Source organism: Erythrolamprus reginae, chromosome 2 (genome assembly GCF_031021105.1).
Source record: "Erythrolamprus reginae isolate rEryReg1 chromosome 2, rEryReg1.hap1, whole genome shotgun sequence".
NCBI lineage: Eukaryota > Metazoa > Chordata > Lepidosauria > Squamata > Dipsadidae > Erythrolamprus > Erythrolamprus reginae.
Genome location: NC_091951.1, coordinates 251,330,058 through 251,357,635, shown reverse-complemented (window position 1 = coordinate 251,357,635; position 27,578 = coordinate 251,330,058). Strand labels below are relative to the sequence as shown.

At 37.5% G+C, this 27,578-nt stretch overlaps 1 protein-coding gene and 1 pseudogene across 1 annotated transcript in view; one reads left to right on the top strand and one right to left on the bottom strand.

Annotated features, from left to right (window-relative positions):
* The window catches only part of LOC139163255 (SUN domain-containing protein 3-like), a 32,197-nt gene extending 30,522 nt beyond the window's left edge, over positions 1-1,675 (top strand). Inside the window, 2 exon segments of the mRNA XM_070744207.1 lie at positions 1,519-1,628; positions 1,630-1,675. Coding sequence (XP_070600308.1) covers positions 1,519-1,628; positions 1,630-1,675 — 156 coding nt within the window.
* Positions 1-27,578, bottom strand: part of LOC139159558 (sperm-associated antigen 4 protein-like) — a 154,162-nt pseudogene that overhangs the window by 106,746 nt on the left and 19,838 nt on the right.

Below are 27,578 nucleotides of genomic sequence, written 5' to 3'. Positions count from 1 at the left end.
CTCTCCAATTTCTGCCCCATCTACTAAAAATCAGACAACTTTTAATTCAGTACTTTAAGGAGTGGATTAGGCCAGAGCTGGAAAACCAGAGCTCCTCCTGAGGAAATATAGTTTAGATCAGTGATTTTCAACCTTTTTTGTGACATGGCACATTTTTTACATTTACAAAATCCTGGGGCAAACCACCAACCAAAATGACCCTCTAACACAGTACATATTATATATATAGTTAATAATATAGTTCAAATATCTATATACACCATCAGGATAGACATAACCAGCTGAGGCTTCATCTAGTGGTGGCAACATTTACCTCCAGTTCTGACCAGGATTAGAAATCGGGACCATGGGGAGGAGTAGCAGCTTCAACTACTCACTGCAGCCACACGATGACAAGTGTGTGGCAGCCCGAGCGGGGACCATCCTGGGTGTGGATGAGAGGCGGCCTGCTATTGGTTCATCGCTAGTGGTCAGGATGAATCCTAGAATGTGATTGGTCAGTGAGCATTCCCTGTGCCTCCACTCTTCGTGTTGCTGATAGCTGAAGGGATTGTTTATATTCGGATGGAGGTGGCTGGCGGCCGGCCGGATAAATGGCCTCCGCGGGCCATAGTTTGGGGACCCGTGTTTAATTTCCCCACGGAACACCTGACCATGTCTCACGGCACAGTAGTGTGCCGCGGCACACTGGTTGAAAAACACTGGTTTAGATAATCTGTGGCACTATAAAGATAGTCCCCGACTTACAGCAGTTGACTTAATGGCTGTTCAAAGTTTCAGTAGCATTGAAGAAAGTGATTTATGACCATTTTTTCACACGTGTAACCATTGCAGCACCCCTATTTGTACACTTGACACCTGACTCACAATTTGGACAGCTGCAGTGTCTCGGGGTCCATGTGATTAACTTTTGCAACCTTCTGACAAGAAAAGTCAATGGGGAAACCAGATTCACATAACAATTTGTTAAGTAACAATGTGTTTCTAGTTAAACAAATGTGGCAAGAAAAGTCGTAAAATGGGGCAAAACTCACTTAGCATAGTTGTCACTCAACAACATAAATTTTGAGCTCAATTGGGGTCATATGTTGAACTCTATCTATATTGATGGGAGCTAATGGGACATAGCAAAACAAAAAACAAAAAAATCCCACCACAAATCTTCTTTCTGATGAAGAACAATCCCAAAGCAGTTATATCAGCATTTGGGAAACAGGTCTACAGATTTATTTTATTTATTTATTTGATTTTTATGCCGCCCTTCTCCTTGGACTCAGGGCAGCTTACAACATGTTAGCAATAGCACTTTTTAAGAGAGCCAGCATATTGCCCCCATAATCCAGGTCCTCATTTTACCCACCTTGGAAGGATGGAAGCCTGAGTTAACCTTGAGCCAGTGATGAGATTTACAGTATAGGCTTTGCACTCTTCTATTAAACCGATAGAGCCATTCAAGAGGATGACTTCATCTCGATTGCTTTTTATTATGATTGTTCTTTTCCCTCATCTACATTTCAGAATGAACAAGAGAAGGCATTCCAGTATGTAAAAATCAAAGTGGAGAGCAACTGGGGAAATCCAGAGTACACATGCATTTATCGAACCAGGGTGCATGGAAGGATGGCCAATAAACCATTTGGGCAAGAAAGTGGATGAAATCTACCAAGATAAATAAATCCTGCGACTTTCCCATATTAAATTTAAATTAAATTTATTAAATTTAAAATAGATTTTGTTGGTTCTTCCAAGACAAACACCACATCATCTGCGAATGCTTGTTTTATAAATTTCTTTTTTAATCTTCAATCCTTTTATTTCCTTATCTGCTCTTATTTTAATCAACAATGCCTCTAATGTTAAAATAAATAATAGTGGCGATATTGGACAAGTTTGTCTTACTCCTCGCTGTATATTTACTTTTTTGGTCTGTTCACCATTTATTATAATTTTAGCTGTTTGTTCTGTATATATAGTGTCTATTATATTAAAAAACTTTGTTCCTACCTCCATCTTGTTTAGTTGTACTTTCATAAAGTTCCAATCTACATTATCGAATGCCTTTTTCGCATCCAAAAATATAAGCACCATTTGCTTTTCTGGATGTTGCTCATAATATTCTAATGTGTTTACTATTATTCTTAAATTATTTTTGATTTGTCTTCCTGGTAAAAATCCATTTTGATCACTATGTATCATATTATTTATAATACTTTTAAGTCTATTAGCAAATATTGATATAAAAATTTTATAATCTACGTTTAATAGTGAGATAGGTCTATAATTTTCAATTTTTTCTTTTTCCATGTCAGCTTTCTGTATTAAAGTTATTAAAGTTTCTGACGATGTTTTTGGTAATTTACCTTCTATCAATATTTGATTATATGTCTCAAGCATATTTGAGAAAAGTATTTCTGTGTCCAATTTATAAAATTCAGCTGGTATTGAATCTGGGCCAGTCGCTTTATTATTTTTTTGTTTCTTTATAGATGTTTTAATTCTATGTCTGTAATAGTTTTGTTTAGTCTTTGCTGTTGTGTTTCAGTTAATGCTGGTAACTCTATTTTTTCCAAATATTTGAAAATTAAATCCTCACTTATTTCTTCTTTCGTATAATTGTTAATAAAAAAATTTATCCATTTTTTGTACTCTGGGTCTTTTATTATAGTTCTATTGTCCAATTTTTTATTTTCCTTTTACCTTTCCAATATATGGATAAGGGGTTGTGATCTACCCAAGTATTTGTCTCTATTTCTATTTTACTAATTTGTTCCATTATATGGGCAGGGGCCCAGGCCATATCAATTTTAGACCAAGTCTTATGTGGGTTAGAGTAAAAAGTATATTGGTTATCTTTTAGGTATTCTTCTCGCCATACATTTTTAATGATAGTTCCGTACTCATTTTCCAGAACGTCCCAGGTAAAATTACCTTTTTTTTCCTTTTCTTTTCTCTTCCCAGTATAATCCATTTGGTCATCTGCAATTGCATTGAAGTCCCCTATTATTATCATATTTTCAATTGATAATTCATTAATTTTTTCATGTAGATCTTTATAGAATTGTTTTTGATTGTCATTTGGTGTATAAATTGAGACAATTACAAGAGGTTTTGTTTCTAAATCTAATTGCACTATTAAAATCCGTCCATCACTGTCATTATATATTTCTTTGCATTCAATTAATTCATCAACATACATTGCTACACCTCTTTTCTTTTGATTTGCCAAGCTAGTATATAATTTCCCCAATTTTGAGTTTTTAAGAAGACTTCATTTTGATTTTTTAATATGAACTTCTTGTAAAATATTTATCTGAGCTTTTTGTTTCATAAGTTTAGTTAACACTTGATTTCTTTTCCTCGGGTTGTTCAATCCATTTGCCTTGACTGAAAATATTTTCAGATCTTGTATCATCTTTTTTTTTAGTACCTTTTAACTTCTTTTGGTTCTCGAAGTCGGGTTTCCAAAATTAGCTTCTGTGAAGCCTGTGTTTGTTTTTGCTCCACTGCCAGTGGTTCCTCCCCTCCACCACATGTAGCCCCCATCGTAACATCACTACTCTTTGGTTCTATCCGAATTTGTTCAATTCTATCCAATCCGCTGCGTGCTAGGAAAGATCTTGCTTATTCCACGTTTTCTATTTTCACTCTCGTTGATTGCCAAGTCAAACCCTCTGGTACCAGCCATCTGAAAACAATGTTCTTTCTGATCAAGATGCTTGTAAGAAAGTAATATTCTCTTCTATTCTCTCGAACTCTCTTCGGGACTTGTTTGAGGATCATGATTTCTTTCCCATTACATTGAGCGGTCTCATTTTTTGTCAGTCTCAGTATCTCGTCTTTGATAATTTTTCTTGAAAACTTAATATGAACTTCTCTAGGTAAGTTATGGCGTCTTGCATAGCCAGTCTGGACTCAGTAAACTTCATCGATTTCTCTTATCAATTCTGCTGGGTCCGCCTGCATGATGCCTCCTATGACTTCTGCCATTTTTGCGGACAAATCTTAATCTCTTTCTTCATCAATATTTTGGAACCTCAGACCATGTGAAGCGGATTGGAGTTCTAGGTTGGTTATTGCTATATCAAAATCTCTGCGGGTTGCACAGTTGCGATCTTCATATTCTTCCACTCTCTGTCCCATGACTTGAATTTTTCCCTCTGTCATTTGTATTCTTTTTTCGCTGTCTTGTAAGTTTTGTTGCATGACTTTTATATTTCCATCCATTTCGGCAACATTTCCTTTGACTACATTTAGTTCAGTTTTAATTCAGCAATTTCTTTTTTAATCTCATCTTTCATCTCCTTCATTTCTTGTCTCATTTCTTGCTTCATTTCTTGTAGATACATTTTCATTTCTTCTTTATTCGTGTCAAGTTGAGTTTTTGTCTGAGTTTGTGTCGTTTTGACGACCTCTTGAATGCCTGCTAGTGCTTCTTGAATAGTCTGGAAATTAGAGTCCATAGGTGGCTTTTCTTTTTTTCTTTTCTTTTTTTTTAAAATAATTTTTTATTGATTTTTATAAGATAGTTACATAAAACAAACATATAACAGTGCACAGTGCATGTGCCCATCACCTAACAACTAGACACCCCCCATCACCCCCACCACCCATACAAGAGGATTCAAAGATTTTGATTTATTTATCTATAATTCCTTGGCTCTATCTTGCATTGAGTATTACTAAAAGAGTGATTGCAGTTTATTTTTCACATTTACATCACAGATTCTACTCAACATATAATCTTTCACCTTATTCCATCATACCATCAGCTTCTCCAATTTGTTCTCGTCAAAATTATTTAATCTTATTTTCATAATTTGGTCCACCATGTACCAGTACCAATTTTGTAATGTCCATTTTGTGGAATCTTTCCAACCCAATACCACCACCGCTTGAGCGCTTTCCAATGCTGCAGATTTAATTTCCTTGAATTCTCCTAGTTTCCTTTGTTTAATTAAAGTTGCTATTTCTTTTGTAATTGTCCAGTTGATTTTTAACATTTTGTTAATTTCATTCTGTACTTCATTCCAGAATTTCTGAATTTCTTCACACTCCCAGAATATATGCATAAAAATTCCCTTTTCTTGGCACCCATGCCAACAATTGCCCTTCTCTTTCCCCTGGAAGTGAGCAAGTTGTACTGGTGTATAGTACCATTTATGTAAAATTTTCCTTCTCATCTCTTTAACTCTCGTATTTTTAATCTTATATATATTTTCTACTATTTCTTTCATTTCACTTTCATCTATTTGTAAATCATTTTGCCAGCATCTTGTCAAACTTTTTGTTACTTCCTCTTCCACCTGCAGAAGCATACTATATATATTACCGGCTTGTGCTTTACTCTCATTAATCTTTTCTCTTATTATTTTTTCTAAACAATTTTCTTCTCGTAAGAGAGCTTCTTTATTCTCACTTTTATTTAAATATATGCTTATTGCATTAATCTGCAGCCATTTCTGTTGACCAATCCACCATTCCAATCGAGTTCTGCTAACTCTTCCATCTTTCTCATATAATTGTTCAATTCTCGTTATCCCTTTGCTATTTAATACTTTAATAATTCTGCTTAAGTTAACATCATCACCTGTATTCAATACGTGTAATGTTGATAGCCTAGTTCCACATTTCCTCTGCCATTTAGACCATATTTCTAAACATGCTTTGAGAGGGTCAATTAAATTACTGATTTCTGTTCTACTCCAATTTTTAAATAATAACTCTTTATTATTTATATTATTAATTTCCTTTTCTAAATTTACCCATTTCTTTTCCCCCCATACCTGCAATTCCATTAATCTTTCTATTTGAAATGCTTCTCTATATAGTACTAAGCACGGGCTTCCCCCCCCCCCCCCTCTTTCTCTTGTGCAAACTGCCAATGTTTTCTTATTCTAGGCTTTTTGTTTCCTTCAATCCAAAAATTTAATTTACTATCCCATTCTCTTAGTTTTGCCCCAGGGAAGGTACCCGGTAGAACCTGAAATAAATACATCATTTTTGGTATTATCATTTTAAGGGCCCTAATCTTAGCAATTCTTCCCAACTTTTTCCCCTTCCAATTTTTTATCTGCTTCTGAATTTTTTTCCATATTAAATTATAGTTGGCCGTCACTATTTTTATTGGATTCTTAAACAACCAAATTCCTAGGTATTTCATTTTTTTACAGCCTAATTTCAATCCTGATATTTTTTGTATCTCAATTTGCTCTTTGGGGCCAGTATTTAAACAGATTATCTCAGATTTCTCTATATTAACCATAAGTCCCGATTGATCTTTAAATTCCTGGAGCAATATCATTATTCTTTTCATCATTTCGATTGGGGTTTCAGACATCACTATAGCATCATCTGCAAACAAATTTAATTTCAATTCAAATTTTCCTATTTGGTAACCTCCCCATTCCTTATAATTTCTAATTTTATTTGCTAAAGTCTCAATTGCCAGTACAAATAACATTGGGGATAGTGGGCAACCCTGCTTAGTTCCATTCTGAATTTTAATCATTTCTGTTCTGTTACCATTTACTCTGATTTGAGCTATATTATCCTTATAAATTGTTTCTATAATTCTACAGAATGAATCTCCCATATTTAAATCTTTACATAATTGAAATAGGTAATCATGATTAACTTTATCATAGGCTTTGTACACATCTAACTTTAGTATACTTAGTTTTCTTTTGGTATTGGTAGCATGGTGTATAACATTGACCACGTTTCTAATTGGTTCATAAATCTTTCTTCCTTTAACAAAGCCATATTGGTCTTCTCCAATTACTTTTGGTAAAATATTCTCCACCCTGTTTGCCAATATTTTCATAAATATTTTATAGTCCTGATTTAATAAGCTGATAGGGCGATAAGAACTTGGGTCAGTTAAATCACGATCCGGCTTTGGGATAGTTATAATTTCTGAGATTTTCCACGTCTGTGGAGTTTCAGAAGTCTTAATTACATTATTAAACAATTTTTCCATATACGGTAATAATTCATTCATATAAGTCTTATAATATTCAGCAGTAAAACCATCTGGACCTGGGGCTTTAGCAGGCTTCAACACTTTAATGACTCTAGATATCTCATCATTTGTAATTTTTGCATTTAGCATTTGTCTATCTTCTTCCGTTAATTTCTCTTTAACCTCTATGGTTTGCAATGTAATGTGTTCTTTTTTATATAAATTCCCATAAAAGTCACTCATTATTTTTTCCATTTCTGCATTACTACGTTTAATTACACCTTCCTTATCCTTTAAAGCAGGGATATGGGATTTCTCTTTTCTTTTTTTCAAATAGTGTACCATTTGTTTCATTGATTTGTTCCCCCATCCCCTGATTCTTTGTTTTATAATCATCTTCATTTTATTCCATCTTTCTTCATCAAGTGATTGTAATTTCTTTTTCTTAAAATAATAATAGTGTATTCCAAGCTCTATTTCTTGTAACTTTTAAAATTTCTTGGATTAAATCTATTTCTCTTAATAGATTTTTTCTTTCAACTTCCCAGGATTTCCTAATAAAAGCTTCAGTACTAATACAATTACCCCTCATAACAGCCTTATGTGTATCCCAAACTATTGTTTGCTTAATTTCACCTGTTGCGTTAATACAAAAAAATCCATTCAGTTCTTTTTGTAATTTAATTCTATTTTCCTCATTAGCTGAAACCACATGGTTGTATCTCCAAATCCTTTGTTGCCTGCCAGCCTCTAATTCAATCACTGCTAGTAATGGCGCATGGTCTGATAACCAAATGCTTTTCACTTCCACTTTCTCGAGCCGTACCTCGGCTGTTTTATTAATTAACATATAATCAATGCAACTAAATTTATTATGTCTTGCTGAATAAAATGTGTCCCTATTTACTATATTTTCATGTAAATCCGTCATATTAATTTTATTTAAATGTAATTTTTTTCTTTCCCCCCCTCCCTGCTGTTAATTCCAAGTTGAAATCGCCTGCTAAAATCACTGTACCTTCCGCAAAATTATCTAATTTACGTTTTACATTCATTATAAATTGTTTTGCATTTACATTGGGGGCATAAATTACGGCTAAGGTTACTAGCTTATTATTTATTTTCCCCTTAATAAATAGCATTCTACCATCTTTGTCTCTTTTAATATTAGTTAATTGAAATAACAATCTTCGGTTGATCAAGATGGCGACTCCTCTAGATTTTGCCGTCCCTCTCGACTCATAAACTTGTTGCCACTCGCCATTTGTAACTAATTTATCTGTTTTTTCCCTCCCTTTGTGAGTTTCTGATAAAAATAAAATATCGGCTTTACTATCCCTAGCCAGCTTCATGATTCTATAACATTTTTTTCTGTGATGAAAGACCATTTACATTCAACGACAATAACACTGTCTCACCCATTTACATAATTTTAAATACATTTCCCCCTCCTGCAAAACAGAGCCTACCGGAAAAATGCTTTTTAGTTACCATGAATCCCCACCCTAGTGCCTCTTCCCTAGCACCCCCCCCCCCAAGGGGAGGCAATGAAAAAACCTTTCGTTATCGAGAGGCACCCCTGGATTTGCGTTCCACTAGAAAGCTCCCCCATCTCTCCCCATTTAATACCATATCAAAAGATTCCTCCCTCCTTCCCTCTTCTCCCCTTATTAGTTAGTGAGAAAAAAAGAAAAATACACAAAGAAGAGATTAATTAGTTGAAAACCATAATACCATATTAGGTGGCTTTTCTTTTTCTTTCTCTTTGGCCAGCATTGTAGTGATGGTCCTTTGTTGTAGTCCTGGAGAGAGGGATCAGGTGGGGAAGGGAAGAAAACAAAGCTTCTAGCACATAGTTAATTATTAAGAAAAATAGGAATATAATATATAATATAATTCTAATAAAGAAATTTATAAAAATTTTAAAAGAAGTAATAGGTAAAGGAGAAAGAAGAAAAGAGAAGAGAAAAAGAAGGAAAAACCTATTACAGATTTGTTTAAGAGAAAAGGAAAATATTTATTTAAAAATTGTTTCTAATATTCAAAAAATATAAAAAGGTAACAAAAAAGAAAATAGTCAAAAAATAACAATAATAATCACATTTTGAGTTAAAAAGAAAAGGAGAAAAAAAGGAAAAAATATCAAAAATAAAAAAAAGGTCCAAAAAGTTCTAATAAGTCCAAGTAAACCAAATTTGCATTATGCTTTAATAAGAATATCCAAAGAATATAAATCCAAAACCAATGTCCAATATGATTTCCAAGTTCAAATAATTATAAAAATAAAATCCAGGTCTCCTTATTTTGTAAAAAGAAAGAGAAAAAGAAAAATACGAAAAATATCCTCACGCCTCTAATATCATGGGAAAAAAAATAAAAATAGTCCCAGCAAATCCAAAAAGGAGAAAATGAGAAAAATTGAAAAAAGAAGAAAGGCTAAATTTAAAAAATAGGAAATTGAAATAAACAATTCAAAATTTATTCCAGATAATTATACCTTCAATGTAATTTCATTCAGATAACGTGATTTCAATTCAGCTCATAAGTTCATGTATTCAATTCATTAATATATCTTACTTCATCCACTCAGTTAATTACCAAATGAGTGTTTAATTTTTTTAATTGAAAAAAGGAAAAATCTATTTTAAAAAAATGAATAACAAACAGGAAAGAATAGAAACACCACACTATAATCTTAAAATTGAAAAAAAAGAGAAAGTTGTACTTAGTTTTAACAAAGTCAAGTAGTTCCGGCTAATCTTTTCCGCGTATGGATATCACTTACAGTTTTTTTTCTTTTGTTTGTGTTCACCTTCAGGCTAAAATCTTCTTTAACAAACTTGTAGGAATACCAAAAGAGTTCCGTGTGGTGCTGTTAATCTCCTTTATCTGCCGATCTGTTCCTCATAGACTTCTGTTCTATTTTTAACTTCCACTATCGGCGACCGCTATGACTGTGTCCAGGCAACCGCCTGGGCACAGCTCTCCATTCCTGCAGCTGCGGGGCTATCCCTAATCCCCGGGGCCGCGGCGATCCCTCCCGGGGGATCCAGGAGGCCCCCTGTCCTGGGCTGACCCCTCCGGAGTCAGCACAACGCGAAACGGCATCCTGCAGGGTGGAAAGGAAGACTGCAGAGCCAGGGCTGAGCCTCCGCTCCTCCGGCGTGATCGGGCTCCACCCGGAAGTGAAACTACTGTAGTTGTTAAACTAATGTTGATTTCAGTTGAAAATTCAGTTAGAATTGTTGTTAAACTAATGTAGTTGTTAAACTAATGTAGTTGTTAAACTAATGTAGTTGTTAAACTAATGTGTAGTTGTTAAACTAATGTGAGTAGCATGAGTAGATTCTGTCCAATCTCTCAAAAAGATGAGGTGACTGGAGGTGATCTCCCAATAAAATATTTCAGTTCAGATTATAGCATAGAGGCAAATGTACAGAGATATTAAAAGTTCAAATAAATGAGTCATATTTCCAACAAAAATTACCTTAATGTGGAAGACTAATAATACATACAATAAGTATCACTGTATCAAGAAATGGGGTAAATATCCATGTAGTTATAAAATTATGTCTTAATGAATCACTCTGTTGACTGAAAAATAATATGTATCAAGAAAAGCAGTGTCATGAAATGTTAAGGAGCTTTCAACTAAGGCTCACCCTCCATAGATTTGTACACACTGAACAACCTTTCAGCTTTAAATTTACAGGTAAGTCGAAAAACATTTCAATAACAAAAATATACTTTCCACTCAGTTGATGAGCCTGGTGTAGTGTTGGCTATCTTGTTTAACATGTTCCAAGCCATGCAATCCTTCTATGGGTCAATAAATCCTTTTTAGGAAGAAAATTATTTGAAAAGATAAATATAAGACTTATGATTCCAACAGGCAAATTAGTTGTTAAAGAAAGTTAGCTTACCAGAACCAGAAGAATTTGTCTGCTTTCACCTTAATTCCACATATCTTTTTCCTTTAGGGAAAATAAATCAGAAAAGGTTAGCATTGTAGCTATATGTGTCATATTCATGTGGTGGGCATTGCCCAACCAGATGGCTGGGTTCCATAATGTGATAGGATAAAGGTGAAGCCAATTGTCCAAGACTTAAAACTGTCCAGTTCATTCCTTTTAATTCCAGGCTGCGCATGTATTATAATACCTTCCCGTGCATAACTCCCTAGATAAAATGAGATCTTTCAAAAGTCATAGATACATACGTATTTCTTGTATGAATGGATTAGTGAAGACCATAGTTCCCTCTAAGCTGAGCAGTGAGCAATCGCTCACTTAAAAATCATAATCAACTCCGAGTTTTTCAAACCTGCCCACAAGCCGAGAGGGAAAGAGTGAGAGGGAAGGAGAGGGAGAGGAAGAGAGGAAGAGAGGAAGAGAGAGAAACAGATAGAAAAAAGAGAGGAAGGAAAAGAGAAAGAAAAAGAATGGGAGTAAGGAAGAGAGAAAGAAAATCAAAATCTAGTTTGAAACTAGCTCAACTAATTAAGTGGCATTTTGATATTGATAGAGTTGTCCTATTATGAGCTCACTGTTATAGACACACAGTACAGTATTTTATTTAGAAATTCTCTGAGGCAAAACAGGGTGGGGGTTTTGTTTGTTTGTTTGTTTGTTTATTTATCTATTATTTCTGTGCCGCCCAGTCCCGAAGGGACTGCCGCTCAGACACTATACTTTTCCGCCCACCCACCCCAAAAATTAGAGGGAACACTGGTGAAAACAGCAATAAGACATGAAAAGCGCCCGGGAAGATGAGCAAATTATCAGCAAATGAATTATATGGGCTCCTCAATTTGGGCTCAAGACAATGGAGAATATGTTGGCAGATGATGGGACGTCTCCAATCGCATGCTGATTATCATTGGCTCTTTGCATTTTCTCCCACTCTCTGGAAATCAATCCAAAATTTGTCATTGGCTCCCAAGGAACAAAGTGAAAAAAACTTAAAATGGGGGGATGGGGGATGGGGGAGAGAGACGGGAAGACATTGTAACAATGGATTAGTTCCAGAATTAACTCATCTTCCCAGGTGCTTTTCTTGTCTTCTTGCTGTCTTCCGCAAAATTATTCTACAGCGCTAGAAGCTCTCCCATCATCCACATCCATTAGGCCTTTCATTTTAAGTTTCCAATTTTGACAGGCTTGCACTTCTGGCCTGCTAAATTGCCTGAGAGAATCATTTTAGCTCAACCTCCTTTACTTAGCCCTTTAAAAGAATCTTTCACACTCTCACTGGTACAAAGAAAAGGGTAATGAAACATCTGCAAGAAAGCAGAAAGTTCAGAGGATCCAAGGGCCCCTCAGAGCTGACTTCACGCTTCGGATGGGGACAGCTCAGGTATCCTGATATCATAATTAATACAGCCCAATAAGTGCAACACATACTTTTATATGTTTTGTCCCTATATTATATACAATTACTTTATTAGGAATCACTAATATTAAGATTAGGAATACTAATCATTAAGGGGCATGCATAAGCGCACCAGTGTGCCTACCGTCCCTGTCCCTAATGGTCCCTTTTATTCATATCCATTTCATGTATTCATAATTATGTTTTTATATCTGCTATCTAATACAGAGGTCTCCAACCTTGGCAACTTTAAGCCTGGAACACTTCAACTCCCACAATTGCCCAGCCAGCAAAGCAAAGCAAAATTGCCCAGCCAGCAAAGCAACCTGGGCTGGGAAATTCTGGGAGTTGAAGTCCGCCAGGCTTAAAGTTACGAAGGTTAGAGACCCCTGATCTAATGCATTCTTGATGAAATAAAAAATAAATTAATTAATAACTCTTGCATATAGAAAAGGCATTCAAGGTAATCCTTTCTCGTTCGTTTTAAAATACCAAACGAAGATATTTCAAGACGCTTGTAGAGTCGCCCGGTCTAATTCCCCATAATCATAAGAAAAATATTGAATAGGGAAAATCTATGGGCAATAGATTTATTATAACCGGAAACAGATGCCCCTCCGTATAGACCCTGATATAGCTTGTCTTTACTCCTCTCTCTATGGCCGACCACGGGAAGTGACGTTCCCCTTTCCACCCACCCAAGACTGTCCTCTCGACGCAGGAAGGTCGTGCAGGTGCAGAGGGGCGCGGGGCCTGAAGAGTACCCGAGGAGGTGATCGGGTACATCCCGGATGAGAAGCTCCGGTGGCAGCAACTGCGAGAGCTGCACCGCCGCTGGCTCAAAGACCAGGAGCTGAGCCCCCAGGAACCGGTCCTTCCCCCGTGGAAGGTCGGCTGGGAGGAAGGTTTCTGGCAGCGCTTCCTCCAGCCCTAGAAGTTCTGGAAGAGACAGGTGAAGCCCAGCACAAGTGGTGGTGGGGGATAGAGGATTCCGATCGGATTCCTGTGCTTTCTGGCCACGGCGGCTGAGGACGATGGGGGTTGTAGTACAGCATCTGGCCTGGGCACCAGTTTCAGGGAAGGTGCCTCTACCTAAAGCAAAGGAAGGTTTTTGATCGATTGAAGATTGCAACCCTACATTTTACATTAAAGGTAGAAATTCACTTTTGCAATAACGACAAATGAAATGATGATAATAAGTGTAATGTGTAAACAAAAAAAGGGAAATGTGTAACAATTTATTTATTTATTTTATTTGACTTCTATGCCACCCAATCCCGGAGGACTCAGGCTGGCAATGTCGAATTATTGCAATAGTTATTTCGCTGGCTGGGGAATTCTGGGAGTTGAAGTCCAAATATCTTCAAATTGCCAAGGTTGGGAAACTCTGCTCTAATTGACTTTCTTGCTTAAAGATGCCTCTCTAGTATTTACCTGACGTCTTTTTAAAGTAGAGGTATTGAATCGGTAGGTCATTGGGTCACGTCATTGTCTCAAGAAAGCTAAAATGTTTGAGTTTGATTTTTATATATATATATTGGACTTTTATGCCGCCCCTCGCCATGTGCTCCGGATCGCCTTGGGCCAGGCAAGAAGCCCCTCAGACAGAGATCAAGGGAAACTCCATCCCACCCAACCTGGCCAACAGCTCTGCTCCCCTAGGAGTGACTGCCAGGATCCCCTCTCCGTGTCTTTGGGCACGCGCACTTGTTGTTCTTGCCGTTGCTGGTCTTTGTGTTCGCATGCACACTGGAAACCAGAAGACCAGCTGGCCGCTGCACATGCGTGCACTGGAAACAAGGTCATCTTTGTGGATCGCACATGCACAATGGGCGAGTGCTCTTTTGTTTTCCAGTGTGCCCGTGCACATCAAAACCTGTTGGCTGACAAGCAGGAACCCGGAAGAACAACGGGCAACAGCTTCCAGCACATGTGCCATAGGTTTGCCATCATGACTATAGGCCTCTTGTATCTGGGCTCAAAGTCCAGAGAAGTATTAGTTAGCAGTAACGCAAAACAGAAAACTCTAACTTTTTGAAGGCAGCTAGTGACTGTTCAGGCTTTTGCAACCCAGTTTGAATATGAATACAGCTAGTCCTCAACTTATAAACAGAACTGATCCCCAAATTTATTTATTTATTTATTTATTCATTCAATCATTCATTTCCTTCCTTCCCTCCCTCCTTCTTTCTTTTTTTCCTTCCATCCATCCATCCATCCATCCATTGATTGGACTTGTATGCTGCCCCTCTTCGTGGACTCAGGACAGCTCGTTTTGCCCTATTTTATGACCTCTCTCGCCACAGTTGTTGAGTGAATCACTGCAGCTGTTAAGTTAATCCGGCTTCCCCACTGACTTTGCTTGTCAGAAAGTCACAAAAGGAGATCACATGACCTCGGCACACTCATCAACACGAGGATGCTGCAATGGGGTAAGTGAGAAAAACATTAATAAGTCGCTTTTTTCAATGTTGGTGTAACTTCGAATGGTCACTAAAGTGAATTGTTAAGTCGAGGACAATCTGTAAAGTCCTCCTGAATGGAAAGGTTACTTATTTGGGGTCCAATCCAGCTATTTTAAAACATCCGATAGGAACAGTCAATGAACCTGCATTGAGAGGCAAAACTCGCTTAAGAACTCTCTCCCTTAGCACAACAATATTGGGCGCAAATAGTGCTCATATGTTGAGGTTGGAGTAGCAATTGGATTGTGCTTCCAGGTTTGTTCCTTGACATAGTTACACATGTAGGAACAGTATTATAAGCATTTTGCCATCCCAGATGGGGAGGCAAGGAAAACCTTTGGTTATGGCATTGCCTCTCTCTCTCACCACAAAATGCACAAATTCTATTTCAGGGTCCCCAAACTTGGCAACTTTAAGACTTGTGGACTTCAACTCCTAGAACTCTCCAGCCAACTATGAATTCTGGGAGTTGAAATCCACAAGTTGCCAAGTTTGAAAACCTTTTCTCTATTGTTTATCAGGGGAACTATATTTAGTGGATCAAAAATTCTTTCTGAGTTCCCAAAAAACCCCAGACTTAGCCAGAGGGTACTAGAAGACAATGACCTACCCATTCTACAGTGCTTTAAAATGTTTATCAACATTCCATCTGGAATAAAATGTCAATATGGAATATTGTTAAGTCACATATAGCTGTTTAAGTCTTTGCAAGCTTTTTTCCCCTTACTACTCGCTCCAAATACGTTTTTTTCCAGCCCTAACAAAGTGCTAATGATCTTCCCAGGTCTTACTGGCTTGCAGACTTTTTATTGTTACTCTCTCTTAAGAAAGTTTTTTCCAGCCCTAAGTCTTTGCAGGCTTTTTTTCATTGCTATTTGCTCCGAATAATGTTTTTTTAAAGTCCAAACCAGGGGATAAAATAATGTACTGAAGCTGACCAGACTAAGGACACTAGCCAGATGAATATCTGGCAGGCAGGCTTTCCCTCCTATTTTCCTCCCCAAAAGCTAAGGTGCATCTTATACTCCAAAAATTATGGTACACTTCTTTTCTCCTGTTCTACCATTCCACACCAAATCATGAGTGCATAGCACAGTAATACTTCTTAAAGGACAGGCACTATTACAATCAGGAAACATCATTTCTGCTTCATCAGAAAAAAATCTGTTGTGTCTCAGAAGCTAAAATAGAAGGCACATTTCAGCACTGATTTCAGCACTCTGATGGTGGTGGTGGGGCTTTAACATACCCTAAGCCTAGCTTTCTAATATCAGAAATAAAATATGTTATTGGAATTAATCAGCAAAAGGATACACTCCGCATACATACATACCTGGACATGATACTTGACAATATAATAGGAAATCCATAGAGGAATAATACTGTTAGTTATAGCAAGTTTTCCAATATTGTACATCTTGAATACCTAAAAATAATTTTAAAAATTAGTTCTTTGCTGCTTGATTGCATCAATATGATTTCATTGGATTTGTTGAAATTCAAAAATGATGTTTAATGTTATTTTTATGTAATAGCAAACTACAGTGCAATCCGCTAGGAACAAATCTCCTTTGCCTTCTGGAATAGCCATGAGATAAGAGAAATTTATCTGTACATACTTATCATGTTATCCCACACTAAACTATAATTTTAATGCATAGCTGAATTAGCCATAAAGCTAATTCATTCCAAATAAGTTTTCAAAAATCAGTTTGTTGGGTACAGATAGGAACATTCACACAAAATGAGACAAGATTTTCAGCTCTTCCCTCCATGCTGAAAGATAAAAGGTGCCTTGCAGCATATAGTTATCTCAGAGACTTTATACAAATTTTCTTTATCCCCCCCCAAATTAAGAACTTTCACACATTGCCAAATTCCTTTAGGAAAACAACCTGCTTTGTTATCCAAATATAGCAAATCCCAGATATATTACAGAAATACATCGCCCAGGCCTCACTTCCTTTGTAGAGCCCTGTGTCTTTTAATTGCACCAGCTATGATTTAGTTTTGCAGAGATTTTCAAAAACAGAAGGCTGAAAAACTGTTAGAAAATATTCCTGGGTTTCAATGGAGCTACTTCAAACATACGTATATATTAAAGATGTTTTGTTGTTATTTTGGCCCTACTGGGACCCTGATGAAGATTAATCACCTTTGTCCTTATATACAAGTAGTCTTCAACTTACAATAGTTCATTTAGTTCAAAGTTGCAACAGTACTAGATAAAGTAACTTATGACCATTTTTCACAATTACATCCTTTGCAGCATCCTCACAATCAGGTGATCAAAAATTAGGTGCTTGGCAACCAGTTCATATTTATGAACATTGCTGCGTCCCAAAATCCTGTGATCACCTTTTATGACCTTCTGACAAGCAAAGTCAATGGGGTAGCCAGATTCACTAAACCAACTGTTATTAATTCATCATCTGCAGTGACTCACTTAACGGCTGTGGCAAGAAAAGTTGTAAAATGGGCCAAAGCTCACTAAAAACTGTCTCACTTAACCACCAAAATTGTGGGCTCCATTGTGGTCATAAGTCAAAATACGCTGCATGCAGCGAATGGCTGTGATTCTCCTTTATACAACAATCTCTATTCCCCCCCCCTATTTTCTACTATGCTTTTACCTTTTTACATCATGACCCACTTAGATTCAATCTGAAATAGGGGTAGTATCTAAATCCAACCCAGTCAAGAAAGCTCAATGATCAAAACCCAGGAAGATCTGATTTGCTAGGGATATTTACATATTTTATTATGTGGAGCATTACCATATTATATTTCAATGATGGCAAAAATATGGCACATGTACCATAGGTGGCACACGGAGCCATATCTGAGGGCATGCAAGGCATTGCCCTATGTAGATCCAGCATACATGTGTGTGCTGACCAGCTGATTGTCGGCCTTCTTTTCAGCCATTTTTGCTCTTCCTTGGCTTTAGGAAAGCTTCCTTTTGCTGGGAAAATAGCCCAATGGACCAACCGGAAATTCGGAAACCAATTTCCGGTTGTCCCATTCGGCCATTTTTCGCCATCCCCAGGCTTCAGGAGATCCCAGCCCAATGGGCCAAACAGAAGTCTGGAGGTTTAAGTGAGGCCTGTGCGCATGTGTGGGGGAGGCGGGTGTGTGTGTGCATGCTAATAATAATATTATTATTAATTGGCATACAAATCCAATTAATAATAATAAAATAATAAAATTAATAATAATAATAATAATAATAATAATAATAATAATAATAATAATAATAATAATAATAATAATGGGGTTGTGCACACATGTGGGGAGGAGTGCATTGCATTATGCACATGGGCATGCAGGGGCGCACTTTTGGGCGCATGCACGCCCTTTTGGCACCCAAGCCATTAAAGGTTTGCCATCACTGTTGTATATCATTATAGCCACAGTGGTGCAGTGGGTAGAGTGCAGTACTTCCAGCTACTTCTGCTGATAGGGCTAACTGTTCTATTTGCCAAGAGTTTGAATTGTGAATTTACCAATTTTATTTATTTATTTATTGCTAGGAAGGTATTATGATGAGCCTTGGTGGTGCAGTAGTTGAGGTGCAGTATTGCAACCTACTTCTACTGATCACCGGTTGCCAGCAGTTTGGCAGATCGAATCTCAGTAGGCTCATGGTTGACTCAGCCTTCCATCCTTCCAAGGTGTTCTGTCCGGCTCACTACGGAAGCTATGACCAACCCAAAAAGATAAGCCAGACACACCGGTTGAAGCCAAACACAGTTTTATGATGGTAAATAAAAAAGAATCCAACAGAAAATGTCCTTACAAATCAGGAAAACACTGGAACTCCAAACAGAAACACAAAAACACAGAATCCTTGATGCCAAGATGAGGCCGGTGAGATAACAGACATACACCTCCCACGGGTCTTCAAGACTGCTGGGCCACGAGCCAGGAACAGAAATGCTGGGAGACAAGGCAGATACAGCAACTCCACGCTGATAACACTCCACACTGTTGCAAGAGTTTGCCTGCCTTATAAACCTTTCCCTGCTAATGAGGACCACACACCCCCTGGTGTTCCTCATTCACCGGTGATAATATTTCTTCAGTTGATCCCTCCTTTGATCTATATGTCTCTGTTGCATACTGATGATGGCTTGTGCGTCGTCATCTAATGACTCTAGAAACTCCAAGCTATTGGCTGGAGAGAGCCCCCCCCCAGGGCTCCCAGGCCATTCCTCTTTGTCATGTTCCACTTCACTCACATCCTCCCCCGGGCATGGAGCCAGCAGAGACGCAGGTGGTCTTTCATCTGACTCAGGCTGAACCACAACACAAGGTTGGTAAAACTGAGGACCCAGATTGTTGAGGGCAATAAGTTTACTCTCTGTATACCGATTAGAGAGGGCTGTAAAGCACTGTAAAGTGGTATAGAAGTCTAAATGCTATGCTATGCTATCACTGTTATATATCATTATATTCACCTTAACACACTTTTTAAAACCCTCCTTGACTTCCCTAAGAGTCTCAATACTCATTTATGTCACCAGGCTTGGGGCTATTAGACTTCTGCACCCTGGCCAACGAAAGTTATGCGACTTAGTGGATTGAATGAGTATGAGTGTTATTATGGTCTTCAGGCAAGTGTGGCAAGCTACTGATTTGTCACCAACTTCTGCACCCGCTTGACGGGTGTCAGAAAGCCTCTGGAGCCTGGAGATGGTGAAAAACAGGCCTACTGGGGCCACCGGAAGTTGGGAAATGGGCCATTTTCAGCCTCTAGAAGGCCTTGGGGGCGGAGGAGGCTGTTTTCGCCCTCCCCATGCTCCAAGAAAGACTCTGGAGTCTGGGGAGGGCAAAAAGGAGACTTAAGCCCCCCCCGGGAAAGTTCGAAAATGGGGGAGGGGGGCATGCATGCATGCATGGGGCAATGCGGACATCATGGGTGCATGTGCAGAGGGGTGCATGGTGCATGAGGGGCATTGAATTGTGGGTGTTGGCACGCACACACTCTTTTGGCACCCAAAAAGTTTTGCCATCACTGTCATAAGGTCTTATAACTCACTAGTGGACAAGTAGTAAAGAATTTTTCTGAGTCCATGTGCTATCAACTAACAGTGTGAGGATTGAACCTGAGAGAAGACAAGTCAAACACTCTAGTCCAGTAATAGCGAAACTTTTTTTCCTTGGGTGCCAAAAGCACCAGTGTGCATGCACTACTGGGCATTTGCGAGTGTCCACACCCATTATCCAATGCCTGGGGAGGGTGAAAATGGCTTCCCCCATCCCCCAGAGGCCATGAGCACCCAGTTTCCCAACTTCTGGTGAGTCTGGTAGGCCAATTTTCCACTCTCCCCCACCTCCTAGAGGTCCTCTGAAAGCCAAAAACACCCTCCTAGACCCTCTGCAAAAGCTGAAAATCGTGCACATGTGTGCTGGAGCTGAGCTAGGGCAACATCTCAAGTGCCAGCAGATATGGCTCTGCATGCCACCTGTGGCACGTGTGCCATAGGTTCGCCATTACTGTCCTAGTCAATCCTGGCTTTTTGATAATTCAATTCAATTCAATTCATTAGATTTGTATGCGGCCCCTCTCCGAAGACTCGGGGCGGCTCACAACAGTAATAAAAAAACAGTATAACAATGGAACAAATCTAATAATAAAATTATATAAAACCCCCCAACAATTTAAAAAACCATACAGCACATACATACCAAACATAAAATATAAGAAAGCCTGGGAGAGATGTCTTAATTCCCCCATGCCTGGCCCGCCAAACGACATTGCTTCGTCGACGGGACCCGGAGAAGGCCAACTCTGTGGGACCTTATCAGCCACTGGGATTCGTGCGGTAGAAGGCGGTTCCGGAGGTATTCTAGTCCAATGCCAGGTTTATTACCAACACTTTAAAGGTCATTACCAACACTCCCCCCCCCCCCCTTTTAATTTTTTTTCACTTTGTTCCTTGGGAGCCAATGACAAATTTTGGGTTGATTTCCAGAGAGTGGGAGAAAATGCAAAGAGCCAATGATAATCAGCATGCGATTGGGGGCGTCCCATCATCTGCCAACATATTCTCCATTGTCTTGAGCCCAAACTGAGGAGCCCATATTATTCATTTGTTGATAATTTGCTCATCTTCCCAGGAGCTTTTCATGTCTTCTTGCTGTCTTCACTAATCCATTCACACAAGAAATATGTATGTATCTATGACTTTTGAAAGATCTCATTTTATCTAGGGAGTTATGCACGGGAAGGTATTATAATACATGTCCAGCCTGGAATAAATAGGAATGAACTGGACAGTTTTAAGTCTTGGACTATTGGCTTCACCTTTCTCCTATCACATTATGGAACCCAGCCATCTGGTTGGGCAATGCCCACCACATGAGTATGACACATATAGCCACAATGCTAACCTTTTCGGATTTATTTTCCCTAAAGGAAAAGGATATGTGGAATTAAGGTGAAAGCAGACAAATTCTTCTGGTTCTGGTAAGCTAACTTTCTTTAACAACTAATTTGCCTGTTGGAATCATTGGCCTTATATTTATCTTTTCAAATAATTTTCTTCCTAAAAAGGATTTATTGACCCATAGAAGGATTGCATGGCTTGGGACATGTTAAACAAGATAGCCAACACTACACCAGGCTCATCAACTGAGTGGAAAGTATATTTTTGCTATTGAAATGTTTTTCGACTTACCTGTAAATTGAAAGCTGAAATGTTGTTCAGTGTGTACAAATCTATGGAGGGTGAGCCTTAGTTGAAAGCTCCTTAACATTTCATGACACTGCTTTTCTTGATACATATTATTTTTCAGTCAACAGAGTGATTCATTAAGACATAATTTTATAACTACATGGATATTTACCCCATTTCTTGATACAGTGATACTTATTGTGTGTATTATTAGTCTTCCACATTAAGGTAATTTTTGTTGGAAATATGACTCATTTATTTGAACTTTTAATATCTCTGTACATTTGCCTCTATACTATTTTTTTTTAAATATTTTTTTATTGATTTTTAACAATTTAAAATCACACAACATAAAACAGTGCATAGTGAAATGTGAATTGTGCCCACCACCCCGACATACACACATTCCCCACCACCAAATTGGGGGTATTTCTTTTGTAATCCACTTAACCCAAGAGCAATATATCTGTCTACATATTATAGAGTGATTCCAGTCTATTTCTTACAGCTTGGTCTCGGATTCTACTCGTCATATATCGTCTTACCCTGTCCCACCGTCCCATCAGCCGTCCCAAATCAGTTTCATTATCCAAATTTATCCTTTTTTCCATAATTTCAACTTGAATATGGTCCACCATGTACCTATACCAATTTTGCATTGTCCATTTTGTCGCATCCTTCCAACCCAAAACTATTACTGCCTGAGCGCTTTCTATTGCTGCTTTTTTTATTTCTCTAAATTCTCCCATCGCATTACTTTTTACTAGTACTGCCATTTCCTTAGTGATTGTCCATTGTATATTTAACATTCCATTGATATCCTCTTTCACTTTTTGCCAAAATTCCTGCACTATCGGGCATTCCCAAAACATATGCATAAAGACTCCTTTATCTTGACACCCGTGCCAACAATTCCCCCTGACATTCTGCTGAAAATGTGCAAATTGAACAGGAGTGAAATACCACTTATGTAATATTTTCCTTCTCATTTCCCTAATTCTTGTATTTTTAATTTTCCTTATATCTTCTACTATATTCTCCATTTCTTGTACCTCTACTAATATCTCATTTTGCCACCATTTGGTCAATCCATCAATCGTGTCTCCATCTGACTGCACTAGCAGTTTGTATATATTAGTTGCTTGCGCCTTTATCCCCTCGCTTTTTTCTCTTATTATTTTCTCTAACCCTGTCTCCTCCCGCCATAATACTTCTTTATTCTCCCTTTCATTTAGATATTTACATATTGCATTTATTTGTAGCCACCTTCCCTTACCTAACCACCATTCTATACGATTTCTACTTGGCCTGCCATCCTTCTCGTATAACTGTTCTATCTTAGTTATCCCTCTTCCCTTCAACTCTCCTATAACCCTATTTAAGTTAATTTCGTTTTCTCTATTTATTACATAAAGCGATGACAGTTTAGATTTATATAATCCTATTTTCCCTTGCCATTTTTTCCAAATTTCCATAGTCCCTTTCATAGGGCCTATTAATTTACCTATATCGCTCCTATTCCACTTCCTAAAAATTAATTCTCTATTATTCATCCCGTTTATCTGTTTTTCCAATTTTGCCCATTTATTTTCACTTAATTGCAACTCCATTAACCTTTCCATTTGAAAGGCTTCTCTATACAGCTCCAAACATGGAACTCCCCATCCCCCCTCTTTTTCATTCGCAATTAACCACTTTTTTCTTATTCTTGGTCTCTTATCTTCTTCAATCCAATAATTTAATTTTTTATCCCATTCTTTAACCTTACATACCGATAACCCCCCCGACAGCACCTGAAATAGGTACATCATCTTGGGAGCTATCATCATTTTTAAAGCTCTTATTTTAGAGAGTCTCCTTAGCTTTTTATCTTTCCAGCTGCTCATCTGTTTCAACATTTTCCTCCATGTTATTCTATAATTAACCTCTTCCATTTTCCCTGGGTTTTTCAATAACCAAATTCCCAAATATTTTATTTTTTTTAAGACCTAATTTCAACCCTGATTCTTTCCTAATTTCTATCTGTTCTCTCGGGTCTATATTTAGACACATAATCTCTGATTTTTCCATATTAACCGACAGTCCCGATTCCTGCTTAAACTCTTGTAAAATATTTGTAACTGCTAGGGAACAAGATAAAGAGAAATTGCAAACAGAGTTATCAGAATATTTTAGAATTAATGATGTGGGTGGTATTAAACAATCAATTGTATGGGATGCATGTAAGGCCTTCATGAGGGGACAATGTATATGTATGGAAGCAGATATTAGGAAGAGGTGGGATAGAGAGAGGGAAAGAAAGATAAGGGAAATAGATTTGATACAAGAGCAGTTAAGATTAACGAAAAGTAGAGATTGGAATAGTTTATTGAAATTGAAAAAGAAACAGTTGATGGTGTATGATGAGATTAAATGGAATAAGATGAGAATGGCGATGCGACAAAAAACACAGAGTTGGGGGACAAGATCAATGCAGCAAATGGCGAGATATCTGAAGAAGAGGAAAGAAAAATCATGTATTTTAGCATTGAGGGACACCAGTGGAGTGGTTAGATATGGTAACGACCAGTTAGAGGAGATAATGAGGAAATATTATGAAGATTTGTATAAAGAGGAGCAAGTGAAGATAGAAGTCCTCAAGGTTGGGAAAATAGTAAGCGAAGAAGACAAACAAATTTTGAATGCAGAAATTACACAAGATGAAATTGCTAGAGTAATTAAAGGGTTAAAACAAGCCAAAGCTCCGGGCCCAGATGGGTTTACAGGGGAATTTTATAAAACTTATGTGAATGTTTTGTTGCCGCATTTGGGGAAATTGTTTAATAATATATTGTCAAATCGTGATATCCCGCAGACATGGAAGCTTTCAGAAATTGTTACCATTCCGAAGATGGGTCGAGATTTAAGAGAGCCTGGGTCTTACCGTCCGATCAGTTTGGCAAATCAGGATTATAAAATATTTATGAAAATATTGGCAAATAGATTAGAAAATATTTTACCAAAAATAATTGAAGAGGATCAATATGGGTTCGTGAAGGGAAGGAAAATAAGTGAACCAATTAGAAATGTAATGAATGTGATGCACCATGCTACCGCTACTAAAAGGAAACTGGGAATTTTGAAATTAGATGTTTATAAAGCTTTCGATAAAGTTAACCATAGTTATTTATATAAATTATGTAACAAATTAAATATGGGGGGGAAATTTTGTGAAACTATAAAAGAGATTTATAAAGGAAATGAAGCATATATAAGAGTGAATGGACAAAGAACGCAGAGTATTAAAATATCAAACGGCACCAAGCAGGGATGCCCTTTGTCTCCAAAATTATTCGTAATAGCAATAGAGATCTTAGCTAATAAGATAAGACAAGATAACACTTGGGCAGGATATAGAATAGGGGAATTAGAAATGAAAATAAATTTATTTGCAGATGATGCAATTATATTGACCCAGACCCCGATGGAGATGATTAAAGGTATAATAAATATTTTACAAGAGAAATACATTTGCCTCTATACTATAATCTGAACTGAAATATTTTATTGGGAGATCACCTCCAGTCACCTCATCTTTTTGAGAGATTGGACAGAATCTACTCATGCTACTCACATTAGTTTAACAACTACACATTAGTTTAACAACTACATTATTTTAACAACAATTCTAACTGAATTTTCAACTGAAATCAAACTGAAACCAAACTGAAAGCTGGAGCAAGTTCTAGGTGCTTTTTACACTTGCTCAGTATAAATGTTCATATTCCTGTTTTTCTTTATTTATCTTGGGAGATTTCATCCACTTTCTTGCCCAAATGGTTTATATTGGCCATCCTTCCATGCACCCTGATTCGATAAATGCACGTGTACTCTGGATTTCCCCAGTTGCTCTCCACTTTGATTTTTACATACTGGAACGCCTTCTCTTGTTCATTCTGAAATGTAGATGAGGAAAAAGAACAATCATAATAAAAAGCCATCGAGATGAAGTCATCCTCTTGAATGGCTCTATCGGTTTAATAGAAGAGTGCAAAGCCTATACTGTATATCTATATACAAGAGCCGGGGTGGTGCAGCAGGTAGAATGCTGTACTGCAGGCCACTGAAGCTTCCATCCTTCCAAGGTGGGTAAAATGAGGACCTGGATTATGGGGGCAATATGCTGGCTCTGTTAAAAAGTGCTATTGCTAACATGTTGTAAGCTGCCCTGAGTCTAAGGAGAAGGGCGGCATAAAAATCAAATAAATAAATAAAATAAAGCTGTAGACCTGTTTCCCAAATGCTGATATAACTGCTTTAGGACTGTTATTCATCAGAAAGAAGATTTGTGGTGGGTTTTTTTTGTTTTTTGTTTTGCTATGTCCCATTAGCTCCCATCAAGATATATAGTCCTCAACATATGACCCCAATTGAGCTCAAAATTTATGTTGCTGAGTGAGAACTTTGCTAAGTGAGTTTTGTCTCATTTTATGACTTTTCTTGCCACATTTGTTTAATTAGAAATACATTGTTACTTAACAAATTGTTAAGTGAATCTGGTTTCCCCATTGACTTTGCTTGTCAGAAGGTTGCAAAAGTTAATCACATGGACCTCGAGACACTGCAGCTGTCTAAAATGTGAGTCAGGTGTCAAGTGTACAAATAGGGGTGCTGCAATGGTTACACGTGTGAAAAAATGGTCATAAATCACTTTCTTCAATGCTACTGAAACTTTGAACAGCCATTAAGTGAACCGTTGTAAGTCGGGGACTATCTGTATAGTGCCACAGATTATCTAAACTATATTTCCTCAGGAGGAGCTCTGGTTTTCCAGCTCTGGCCTAATCCACTCGTTAAAGTACTGAATTAAAAGTTGTCTGGTTTTTAGTAGATGGGGCAGAAATTGGAGAGATGCTTTCAAAACAACTCCCTCTGACACAGCCCCTTCGGTTTTACTCTATCCTACTTTAGTTTTACCTCTACCCCACTTCTCCCATTTCTAGTTTACCTTCAGTTGGAATGTCTGAATTAATTCCTTCTCGGTATCATACATGAATGTTCCCAGCAGGATCTCCTCTTTTGTTTCATCATTTAGCCCCTAAAATTAAAAGGAGGGAATCAGTGTAGAAGAGTTGAATGCTGCAGCCAGGGCCGCCATCAGGAATTTTGGGGCCCCATACCGCCTAAGTGTCTGCCCCCCCATTTTAAAACTACTTTATTTTGTGACATACCAATTATGTATTAAATTTACCTTTCAAAAAAAAAAATTAAACCCTGCCACTACAACAAGGTACACTTGTTTGACAGATTAATAATATGTTAATAACGCAGAAAATATATTCAAGTGACATCAACATATTACATACATATAAATAAATTACCAGAACAGTGCAAATACACCAAATTAACAAAATATTATTAATTTTGCCATCAACAATATTAAAAGCAGCAATAAGATGGCACAAAGGATAAAGACAAAATACTCCTGCATCACAATAGAAAAATATTTGTTTACACAATAATACCAATAAATAACAGGTAACCAGAAGATAAATTATACGCAATAATCTTTAAAACTATACGTAAACTCCACCATAGGTGTAAAAAGCACAGTGCAAGAAAATAGAAGAGAAAGAGGAGGGAAGAGTAAAAAACCCGTCCCTCTTCTTCTCATTAACCTCTCCACCTATCTCCTTATAGCATTTTCCAAACATACCCTCATGTATCATCAAATCCATATTATGAAGCAAATGTACCTGCTATTGAGTTCCATAACTTAATATATTTAAGCTTTTAAATGTGTAATGTATAGTCTCTTAACAAATAGCATGCCTGTGGCTCTAAGAACAACACCTTTTCTTTCTCTTTTCTTTCTTCTTCTTTTCCTAGGATGTTATCATATCTATTAAGCATACGGTAAAATATTACTGTGTATGCACTTAACATAATTTAGAAGGCAAAATGTAAAATAACCAACTCCCGCTTCTGATCTTCTCAGCACAAGTCTCAAAATATTATGTAGTTGTTTGTTTTTTGAAAAGTCCTTAGTATCCAGCTTCTCCTTTGCATATTCAAATCTTCCCACTTCCCACAATGCTTGCTTCTCGAATCCAGGATGGTGTT